Source organism: Lycorma delicatula, chromosome 1 (assembly GCF_047948215.1).
Source record: "Lycorma delicatula isolate Av1 chromosome 1, ASM4794821v1, whole genome shotgun sequence".
Classification (NCBI taxonomy): Eukaryota; Metazoa; Arthropoda; class Insecta; order Hemiptera; family Fulgoridae; genus Lycorma; species Lycorma delicatula.
The window spans coordinates 271989240-272001768 of NC_134455.1; the positions used below are offsets into that span (position 1 = coordinate 271989240).

The following is a 12529-nucleotide window of genomic DNA, read 5'->3' on the forward strand; positions in this document are numbered from 1 at the left end:
TCTTGTTATTACAGTTTATTTATTATTTCATTAATGACTAACTGTCAGTAATACTATGAGTTATACTTAAATTAATAAAATAAAGTGACAATGTTTTTTTATGAAAACAAAAACTCTTTAAATATTCCTGCATTATAAAATAAGCTTTTTTCCTATTGGATTCAATATTGAAATTTTAAATATTTACTCCTTTGCTGTAGTTATCTGAACAATTACATTTCCTCCATGCTGCTCACAGTTTCTTCACTGTTCCCACCTTTGTATTCATCAGCGCTTCAATTTCTGTAGAAGTCATGTTACTGCTGGTATCATGCCTGAAGTTTATTATGAATGATTCAATAGCCTCCTCCAGTGGATCTTGCATATCCTGATAATTTTTTTCTACTTTCTATTAGTGTTTTTGACTTGATGATTTTTCTCCCACTGTTCTACACCCATTGATGCAGATCTGTTTTTGCAAAGTTTTCAACATCATTGTGGATAAATGTAGTATTTTGAACAGCAATCCAATTTTTGACATTGCCCAAATCAGTTCTATCAGGTTCAGCTTGGAATGGTACAGGGAGTCATAAAATATTGTGACCAGCAATTTTAATGATTTTGTTTATTGTAAAAACTTCAAATGATGTTCTTTAACTATTTCATAAAATTCTACTTTAAGATCAGTTTCATGGAAAGGAATGCCACGTGACTTCAGCCAGTCTTGTAAACCGACTTTTTTAAAATTCGAATTAGGGCTTTGTTCTCTTTAATGTTATGATAAGGAGCTTTATCTAGCGCAGTTACTGAAGTAGTTGGCCAATTTGGAAGTTCCTCTTTAAGCCACTTGGAAAAATTTGAAAAATTCATTTCGTGATGATAGTCTCCTACGGCTATGTGATTTCCACAGAGTAGGACATTGTGGTGTGAATCCCATATCTCCACCAGTGTGCAAAATAATTGTTTTTGATTCTTTGCTAATCGCTTTTTTCAAAGATTCTTTTGGGGGTTCTTTTCAGTTCATCCTTTGTTTTGTAATGTGTATGCACATTTCATCAAGAAACATAACAACAATTTTGTTCTTTGTTTTCACTAATTTTTTTTCAGATACTTATAGCATTTGTATTGTTTGTTATGCCTTTTCATTAATACTGATCTATTTATTGAAATTTTAGCCCATTTGAAGCCAATCTTTCTCAAAATATGTCTTAATGATGTAGCAGAACCTTTGAACATGTTATAATTTTTTATAAATAACTCTTGTATGGTTGGAGGACATTTTTCTTGAGTGCAAAAATGTTAACTACATGGCGAACAGCATATATGTCAAAATCGTGTAACCCAGAAATAGGACACTGTCTTTTCTTATTTTTTTTTGGGTAAAGAAAAAGTTGACAGATCTTCAGTCATAAATTTTGCCTTTGCTTTAATATGAGTTACAGACCTTTCTGTAACTCCTGTTGTAGCACTAACCCTTTCTATTATTTTTTTAGGATCGATACTAATGGAAAATTTAGTATATATACTAAATACTAATAATGAAGTATTTACTATTTATATACATGGAGTAAATACTCCATGTTATGCCTCTTGGGTTATAAATTTCATGACATTAGCCTCTACTTTGTGAGATTGACTATGTACAGTTTTTATTTCTTTGAGTTTAGACATAATTTAACTAACTAAAACCAACATTAGATTAACATAAAATAATATTGCAAAACTTTTTCAACATTTTTAAAAACTTGCTTTATACTTTAAAATTATACACAAAAACTCCTGTACCATGTTTTTGTCAGTTTTTTTTTTATGTCAAACGGCTATTGGATTTGTCATCTGCGACCCCAAAAACCCTGCATAGCTGTTTTGCAGATTTTGCAATTTTTTTTTTTTACACTTGCACTCTTAATTTATCCCTGTAGGGGGGATTTTTGCAAAAGTAATGGAATATTGTGTTGTCACCCGACCTTAGTAACTGAGCAAAATTTCATCAATCGGCAATGTCAGGAAGTATCTTAAATATGTGCAAGATTTGAAGATAAATATGAAAAGAATAAACATTGCGAGTTAAAGAAAAGCAACTAAAAAATAAAACTTATCACTACAGCTAGCCCGAGAAGTAATTTACAAATTGTTAACAAAAATACTTTTATGTGCTTTACTATTAAAAATTCGTAACCCACAAAATGTCTCTGATATGAACACAGCAAACAATAATGATGAACTGAATAAATGTGTTCATATAATATTAGTATTTGTGTATTATTAATGAAATTACATGTCATGTAATTTAAAATGTTTGCTTAGATGTGCTGGTAATTTTTGTTTGCGGCAGATGACTGATTTATGTATAGCCGATTGTACATTTATGTTAAAGTGGCTAGAGATACTATCATTCTGCTGGTGTGGTAGTGGTTGGTTCATGAGCCATATGAAGTGGCACTATCTGTAGCCATATTAAATTGTCAATAACCAAATAAAACTTATTGGTTAAATTGATAGAGAATCTAATTCTGAGAAAATTGATGTAAATTGTCTTCCAACAACTTCCCTCAACAATAATTTAATTGTACCTTCATATGAATGAGTAATAAAATAATTACGCTAATATGTATTTGTCTGTCTGCAGTATATATTTATGTATTTAATATTTTTCTAATAAATTCTTTTTTTTCTTTTTTAAGTATGTAGATATATAAATCAAATATATTTGACAGAATAAAAACAACATCTTAAAATATTGCATGAAAATTTTATGTTTTAAGTGATAAGATATTTTTTTAAATTGGAAAATTTTAGGTGATCAGTTATGAAAGAAACATGTAGAAGCTTGGAGCAGAAAAAATATGAATTTTGGTTTCTCCAAAATTTGGACCCACTTTACATTAAAATAATACAAAATAATTTTGTTTAGAATTTAAAAATCAAAAAAATGAAAGTAAAGTAATAAATTAAATACAATATATGGTAATAATATCATATTAAATTGTATTCTTATCTTATTTTCTTAGTGATATATTAACCATTAAGACTCCACCAACTGACATTAGTACATTACACAATAGCATAAGAAAAAACCATTAAAATTATATATTGTTACATTACTTAACAAACTATTTTAAATTCAAACATACTATCTTGTAAGTTTTTGTAATTCCCTTTTATATCAAGCCGTACATTAAAAATTAAAAGAAAAAAGGGTGTACAGAGTGTGAAGCTAGATAACCCACATGTTAAACAAACCATATTTATTTAATGACAAGAATAATTTAATTATATGATACTAAGGAGATTAAGGAAATTAATTATTGATTTTAGGATACTATTTAAGGATTAATTAGGATATGAACTAAGGAGATTTAGGAAACTAAGGAGATTATATTTTTAATTTTTTTCTACTTACATGTCAGTAAATATTCAAAATGTCCACCTTGAGCATTAAAGCAGGTGTCAACTTGTTTCTTTATGTTCAATTAATTTTTCCATGGAGCTGCTACACTGATTGTCAATGTGTATCTGCATGCCACACTGACAATTCAATTTTGCTGTTTTGCTCTTTATCAAGCAAGTATATGAAATTTTTAATAATTTCTAAATAACATTCTGCTATTATTAATCTTTCTCTGGAAAAAAATGATCTGACCACTCTTCATGAAATCGCACACCATACACTAACTTTTTGAGCAGTGAACTTTGCAATAAATATGAGGATTTTCAGAACTCCAAATTCTATTGTTTTGGCTGTTAATGTATCCAGAAAGATGAAACCATGCTTCATCAATAAAAAATGTTGTCAAAACATGCTCACAAACCAAATTGAAACATTTGAACCACCTTCAGTACTAAAGTCTTTTGTTAGTCAAGTTATTCAAGTTCTTGTACTACCCAAATTTGATATGGGTGTCCTTGAGTTCTTTTTTATCCTTGTGAACAATCCTGATTGAAAGTACAATATGTTGAGAAAATTTTTTGAGTGACTTTCCTGTAGAAGATAAAAGCGACTGATGAATGTCATGCACACTCATTATGTAACTCTGACAGATGACCACTATATCTATGATGAGGTACGTTATTTTTTTAACAAAATTTAGACACTAAATGAAAAAATAGACAACTACTGGTACTGCACTATAGGAAAGTTAGGCATTCTTTCTGGCATTCAGAATTAGTCCAAGTGATTAAAAAATGTTTTACAATTTATATATAGTGGAAGTGCTTGTGTAATGCTAACCTATTGGAATAGATGGAGGAACGAGGTATTATTATCTATTATTTTGACTTTAAATGTAAACTTTTTTCTTATATATATATATATATATATATATATAAGATACATACTACCTCCCGATCGCATTTGCCTGTGCTATATGGTTACTTGCGCTTCCCTGTAGCGGTCAATTCTAATATTTTTTGTTCTTTAATCAACCAGAGATAGGTGCAGCCTAGTCATACATACAGTTATGGTGGCAGTGGCTGTGTTGGTTGAGCCACAGTACCATATACTTTTGCACCCCTTAAATAATCAAAATTTAAAAAACTCTAAAATGGTTTTTAAATATTTATCTGAAGAGTATTTGCAAGTTCAAATCTACTGACAATCTAGTTTATTATATTTGGGATTGGGAAAATTTACAATCATTGTTCAAAGTTTTTTTTTTTTACCTTTCTTCATCCCCCTTCAAGGTCAGATTTCAAAAATCTAGAAAGTGGTTTATTGACATGAAGATTATACACTCACCAAAAGTCAGGTTGATTGATTTCTTTACTTGCTACAGAGAAATTAAAAAAATCAATAATCCATTTTAACACTTTTCTTCTCTGAATTTCAAAAAATGTACAAATCAATTTTTAGATATTAATATTAAGATTACACACACCAAAAATTAAGTTGGTACCTACGTCTGTTACCGAGAAATAAAAAAAAAATTCATTGTTACGCTATTTTAATTTTTTAAACTCAAAATTTCAAAGTGGATTTTCTTAGTATGCACTCACACTATAAGGAGAAAGTGTATACAAATTTTCATAAATTTATCTTTAGTAGTTTTTGCTGGGCGTTGATCACTCACAACATGTTATACATATATACAGTATTTAGCATCCCCGTCTCGGCTTCCCTGAGATTATAATGTAGCTAACCCATTCTTAACAGTATTAAATTGATAAAACTTCCTGGTATATGATATTATTTGCGGTGTTTTGATTTTCTGGTAGCAGAATGTATTGACTTTCTGAATTACCAGTTCTGGAGAGTCCAGAGCTGGAAAACCTACAGGATTAAGCGAATTTAAAAATTCTGGTGAATAGTGGACTGCATCTTCAGTATTGATTACAGAATCTACAGATCGATATTCCTTACCTTGCCCTTCAACTTTTTTTAAATCATATTATTAATTTCAAATGCAGAAATATTTTGAGGATATATGATAGATCTTTTGCAAACTTATTCATACTGTTTTTGTAAAAGCTTACTAATTTCTGGATAAATACTGGAAATGAGATCATCCATTGTATGCACAATGGTATCAGTGTTTTCATTGACAGGAATGTAACCATCGTTGTGAGGAAGAGTCCCATTTTCAGTGTTTAGTAGTTGTTAGGAAAAGTTAGCATCGCCACACCCAAGGTGAACTTGCATATTAGTTCATAAGTTAATAGTGAGGACAAATTTCCATAAGAGTGATGATTTAAGGCATGCCTGAACATCAGCCGTAGTTCCTCTTGTGATGACAGGCAATGTTTGCTGAAAGTCTCCAGCAAATGTGTCAGTTATATACCACCCATTAATTTACTGCATGATCTAATATCTCGAAGGTTTCGATCAAAGGCTGTATGAGCTCAATGACTCATTGTGCATTCATCCCACACTATAACATTAGCATGTTGTAAAATTTGTCCAAGTGGACCATTTTTACAAATAGAACAAACAGTTTCTTGCCCATATGCAACATTTAATGGTAATTTAAAAGTGGAATGTGCAGTTCGTTCACCATTTATGGTGTAGCAGGTATTTCTGATAATGCTACACTGATGCTCTTGTATTGACATTGGCTCACTTGTATTTATTAATTTTATTTATTTAATTTTATAAATTTCAATCAAACATTTATCAGTCAACAAATACCTCCAAAATAGATAGATAAGTAAATAAATAAATAAATAAATTTGAATAATCAGATATCTATCGCCATCACAGAACCAATATATCATATTACCTGAGAAATCAATTACAACTGCATTAACGTAACTACTATATTTATATCATAGAAACGAACTAAAATTATCTTATATTCAATAATTAACAATTATCGGCAGCTTACGCTCTTGTGATTTAGTACATTGAGTTTAGTGCAACATGTCTGCCACCTAGCAGAGGGCCAATATATATTATAAAAATTTGTTGCCTGAGCGTAACATGTCTGCTGCCTAGTAGAGAGTATATACATATGGAGGCAGTAAAACATTATCTTTTTAATTTCTTTTTTTTACTGTTGTTTTTAATGTTTTTCTGGATGAAATATATCTACAAACTTCAGTTATGCCGAGAAACATGGGTAAAAATTTGGTTGCTATTGATCAGGTCACTTTTTTGTTTATCCCGAACAAAAAAAAACTCTTCCGCTTTATATAATAGTATAGATTACAATAATGATAATTTTAATAAATAGATTCACAAACCTTTTATTTTTTTAAATTTATATTAATCTTTTCAAGAAAGCTTCCAAGATTGCTGGTGAAATTAATAATTTAAACCACTAAAGAAAAAAGTATAAATACTAGTTTGCATAGTTATATGTTGCATATGTAATTATTTAAATCATTTACATAATCTCAGTTAAATTAAAACATATTTTAACATTTAATTTAATTATAATTTAATTTAAATTGTAAATAATAAATTTTCCTTAAAAAAATTAGCAAGGCAGAATGAAACAAAAGATTTTAAGAAGGGTAAAAATCAACTCAATATTTTGCAATCAGCCCATGGAGTGAAGGAAATTTTGTCTGCTCAGTCAGTAAAAATAATTTTCAGCAATTGTGCATTTAGATGTTAATTTGCTACATCAACCGACTTTAAAATGGTCGATGGTAAAACTATTTTTCCAGACTGCAGAGATTCAAAATCGTTTAAAATTTATCAAATTGGAAGTAAAATAAAATTGCATGAAAAAATTGAACAATATAAAATTAAAAAAGTATACAACATGTAACAGAATTCATGCAAAATAATACATGTATTCGTGCATAAATATTGGCATGACTATTACTATAGAATTTTTGTCTTCTATGTGTCAATAATATTTTTTCACATTCTCCAAAAATGTTTCCTCTAAAGTTTTTAAAAATGTTATAAGCTTCAAGGTTCTTATTATTAATTTTCTTATATTAATGTATCCTGATTGATTAAATACCAAATAACCTTTGCTCCATCAAGAAAGGGCATGACCCTCAAAAAGAGTTTCTAGATCTACTCGCATTGTAATCACTATCTGTTTAATAAGGTGAGTTGTTTTTTGAGGGAAAAAGAATTATGAAAGTTGTTGAATATTTTATGAAAGCATGAGGACAAATGGCAGAGGCAAAATTATTTTTATTGAGTTTTCAAGAAGATGAATGGCTCCATCTTATGAATTTAAACAGCCTTCTAGTTATTTTGTTTAAGATCATTTCTCATAAATTATTTGTTTTATATAGTGACTACTTTTTAAATTCCAGGTTGGTCTTGTTGAACATGAGTGGTTAGATACTTTATCTACAATTAACCCAGATGAGGTAACATTTTTAGACTTTGTTGAAGTGGGTAGCAAACTTGGTGCTCAACTGAAGCAAGAGGTGAGGTGCTTTAATATGTTTCCTTTAGCAATATATTAAAGTATTAATGTATTAAATGCATTGACAGTTATATTGTGTTACATACATTACATCACATAACAGATAATCTGTGTATTTATTAGTGACTTTTTGAGATGTTAATTGTTTAAAATTAAATAATGCATATAGTAGAATTAATTGTACATGGGGGTAGGTAAATGGACAATTTTATGCACTTCTTTTTTTTAAAGTTTGCACAATGTTCTGTTTGTGCTTGTATACTTTAAACATATTTCATCTTTTGGGAAAAAAAATCTGAAATCAAAATTTTTTAAAACAAAGTGATAATATTAGAGACATCAATAATTAATGAGACAAATTGATGTAGAGAAAAATAATTTATTCAGTGACAATGAAATTTACTGTACTTTTCAACATAGTCTCTAGCTACATTTAGACACTTGTCCCACCAGTCTGTGAGCTTTCTGATTCCTTCAGCATAGAAGTATTTACCTTGCTGTTTGAACCATTTGTCTACTGCTATTTTGATTGCTTTGTTGTCAAACTTCTTGCCTTGTAAAAAGTCTTAGAGCAGGCTGAACAAATGAAAGTTGGATGGGGCAAGGTCTGGGCTGTAAGGAGGATGTGGCAACACCTTTCAACCCAACTTCTTGAGCATTTCTTCCATTTCTTAGCGATGTGAGGGTGCTCGTTGTCGTGCAAGAGAACACACCTTTTGAGTGAGTGCTCTGACATTTTTGCCTTATTACAGATTTCACTTTCTGATGAACATGTTAGAATAGAACTCGCTGTTCATGGTACGTTGTTCTTCTAAATAGTTACTAAAAATTGGGGCTTGCAAGTCTCAGAAGACTGTCAACTACTGGCTGATGTATAAGTTTTGAATTTTTTTTTGGTGGATGACTCTGGATGTTTCCACTCAAAACTCTGCCATTTGAATTTGGGCGTGAAATTGTGTATCCCATTTCATCACAGGTTATTATATGACCTAGAAAGTCTTTATCTTCCGCTTCAAACTGTTCTTGAACAAATGGGTCCTGAACAAATGCGAATCTGAGTGTCTTTATGGGCTTGTGTCAATTGTCTTGGAACCTATCTCAAACACGTTTTGTGATAATTCATGAATGCTTGAATGGGCGGTTTCAACATTAATATTACACAAACTAGCAATTTGGGAAATTTTGACTCCTATCTATCGTTAATAAAATCATTTATGCAATTTTGCAGTGTGGTATTTGAAACTTTAACTGGTCTTTCAGAGCAATGGAAATCAGTTACACTTGTTCTGCCCAAATTAAACTGTTCCACCCACTTATTTAGTTATTGCAGTTTAAACACTTTTCACCATACTGTTTTAACATTCTTGAGTAAATTTCTGCTGGTTTCACACCTGAGAGTTTATCACTGAATGTTGCTCTCCTGGAATACATGTTTCAATCAGAGACATTCTGAAATAAAAAAAAGAGATTATATTTAGATTAATTATGATCGAACAGCTGATTAAATGTGTTCCCAAGGTTATCAACTTGACCGTCAAAAAGATACATTGTCATTTGATTGAACCATTTTTTCTCTACATCAGCATGTCTCATTAATTATTGAACGTCCCTTGAATTATTGTCAATATGTCCTTGCAGATTTAATTAGGGTTGAATTTAATTTATTCTATTTGTTAATATATAGATAGAATAATTACATAGGAAATATAAAAATTTCAATAAATTGATTTTCCCCTGATAAATTAATAAAATTAAAAAAAAAGATTATTTACTTCATCTGAAAAGAGTGCAACAAGTAAACAATACAGTGCTGATGATATACATGTATTTACACATGCAGATGCCCAGTGAAATGGTTGAAAGTTAATAAATAAATAAAACTGAAGCCAAGTTTCCAGATAATAAATATTTGCTGTACTTCTGGTAATATGAAGGCAAAAGTATGACAATAATTTTGGCAAAAGGATTTTCCCAATACTTTTGCCCAATAAAGATTTTTTTGTGTGTGAGTGCACATGCATGTGTGCGTGTACATATGCACGTGCGCTAATGAATAGTTTTAGTTAAGAAAAAAAAGTTTATAAAAAAATAATGTTTGTAAGAACTTCTGCAGTAATTATTTGTTTATCATCTATATTAAATGCTTTTTTTTACCTAAAAAAGCACTAATATGAACTTTGTAAGTACTTCATTAACAAGAAGTCCCATTATTTTATTTTGAAGAATCAATACATAGCAAATCATTTGTAGTAAGTAAACTGAAACCTGCTTTAAATTATAGATTTTCTTATGTAAGTTCTTAATAAATGTAAGTTTTCAAAAAAAATCTTTTTGTTGAAATATGTATTCAATAGTAATTCAGTTTGTGTAATTTATTTTTTGTTTGTTTGCTGTATTACATAACATGCAAAACTATATCTAAAACATATCACAGCAATCCTTTTTTTTTTTTTTAGCACAAAGGGCCATAAAAAGTAAACTTACTTTGAAAGGAAACATTCAGATATTTGGTTTTTGTTTATTTATTGTTGAATCTATGATTATATCTGGGTTTTATTTCCTAGAATTTTATGAAATAACTTTTAATAAGTTACTACTCAGTATAGGAATTCACTAGCCATTCTCTTATTATTGTTGTTGCAATTTAAGTATAAATCTTACACATGATAATAATAATGGTCTTGAATTTTAATTCATTTTAGAATAATTATGAGCATACATTTTATAGGAATTTATAGCTGCAGTTTTATCATTCTAAAGAAGAATCAAAGTAACCATCGCTTAGTTTTCCTTATAGTACAATTCAGGTTTTAACACTTTTGGTCAAATCACTTGAAATATTATGTCTTTAACTCTGCTTTGAATTGGTGATGAAAGTTTTTGAATATATGTAAGCTATATATTCCCAAAAATTTATATAAAATGTTATTAGTATTCTGTCAGTCCTTGTAAAAAATTGTTAAATATAATTGGGCCTTACAATTTAGTAATTATTAGTTAACAGCTATGAGTGGCTTTTATCCCAAAAGTGTCTTTTTTCTAAATATATATTTGTTTAAAATTTAAAATGATTTTGAATATTATTTATTTAATTTTGACACAGATGTATTTATTGTAAGAGTTCAAATAACTCTTTGTATAAGAATAAAATTCTTAAGTATCAATCTTATTTCATATTTAACATTTCATCTTGCTTTTGGTGTTATTTGAATTGATGAGAGTATCATCATTAGAGAAGACTACAATCATATTTTTTAGTCTTAGCAATCATATTATAAATTTTGTAGAGTACTATAAATTTTGTTTTAATAAGAAGAGTCTGTTTTACTTTTTTTGTTTGTATTGTTTATGAGAATTTTAGATTATGATGTTTATCATTCTTGAATGCTAAAAGTTGAAATGTTGCTTATGTTTTCAAAATACTACATAGTTAACGAGTGGTTTTTTTTCTTATAAAAACAAAAGCTAGATTGCTGCTGCTGACCTGATTTGAAATAAAGTATGTTAAATGATTTATAAATTTATTTTAAATATTTTTTTTTTTAATTTTTAAAAGTATTATTGCTTATTTGTATTTGCAAATTTCAGTTTCATGAAGTATGTTTGTTTATTTCAGTTATAATAAAAGTAGATTATTAGTCCTATTGTCTTTGGTATACCAATGGTTGTTGGGTGTTATTCTCTATGGAAATATATTTAAAGGGTATTACATATAGTGCATGGTTTTAATATACCAAAGGAGATTCTTGTATATGTACTTATGTACTTGCAGTTTTTTTTTTATTGTAGCAGAGCAAACTTAATTTGTGTTAATGTAACAAACTCATTATCTGCTTTATGTAACTTAATTGTGCAGTGTTATGTAACTTAATTGTGCATGCATGCATACATAAAGGTGAGCAGATGATATAATAAATGTGTTTATTATTTCTAAGTTTCTTATGAAACTGCAGTAAATTTTTTATTTCTTGTAATTTATATTTGTAAATTTGTGTGGCAGTTACCTTTTATTTCATGTTAATGTTTCAATTCCATTCAGTTTTTTTCATTTTTTTAGTGAAATATTGACTAATGGCATATTGCATATACAATTATCAATATAACATTTATTATCTTTATGTTACCTTTATTGATTGAACTAATCAATTTACAAAATAATCTGTTCATGGCATTCTATTTGTTACAGTACTTTTCTTTAAATTAAGTATGAAATTAACCATGTACTTCGTTGTGTTATTGCACATTATTGCAAGTTTCGTGCTGGACATCTTGGGATTTGGCTTGATATAAATTCAGAAATATGAATGATCACTATATGTTGTTCTTTATTTATGGTAATACTTACCTATAAACAAGGCTTGAAGTTTTGATGGAACTTTTCCTAAATTAATGAAATTGAAGTAAACTTGGTTTTAACGTTTTCCTATTTGCAAAACAGTCTTTTTTTTAATAAATATTTATATAACCTAGAATAAATCTAAATCTGCTTTCTAATATCATTACTCAGAAAATGAACAATTTAACAATTCAGGTGCTAAATGATTACTTTTTAGAGCAGTAGCTAATATTATTGATCCCATTAATGAAATTTTGCATCCTGTTCTATTGAAGTTATATTCTGAAAAGTAGGGACACCAGATTTAAAATAATTTTTGCAATAACATAACATCTCATTAGTGTGTAAAATTACTTCTAAAATTTCTTCCTCAAGAAGTTTG

At 28.8% G+C, this 12529-nt stretch overlaps 1 protein-coding gene across 6 annotated transcripts in view; it reads left to right on the top strand.

The window, feature by feature from the left end:
- Window positions 1-12529, top strand: part of LOC142331669 (mannosylglucosyl-3-phosphoglycerate phosphatase) — a 113094-nt gene that overhangs the window by 44812 nt on the left and 55753 nt on the right. For all 6 annotated transcript variants that reach the window (XM_075377709.1, XM_075377703.1, XM_075377736.1 and 3 more), the window contains one exon: window positions 7696-7812. In XM_075377709.1, the coding sequence (XP_075233824.1) occupies window positions 7696-7812 (117 nt within the window). The remainder of the gene's footprint in view (window positions 1-7695; window positions 7813-12529) is intronic.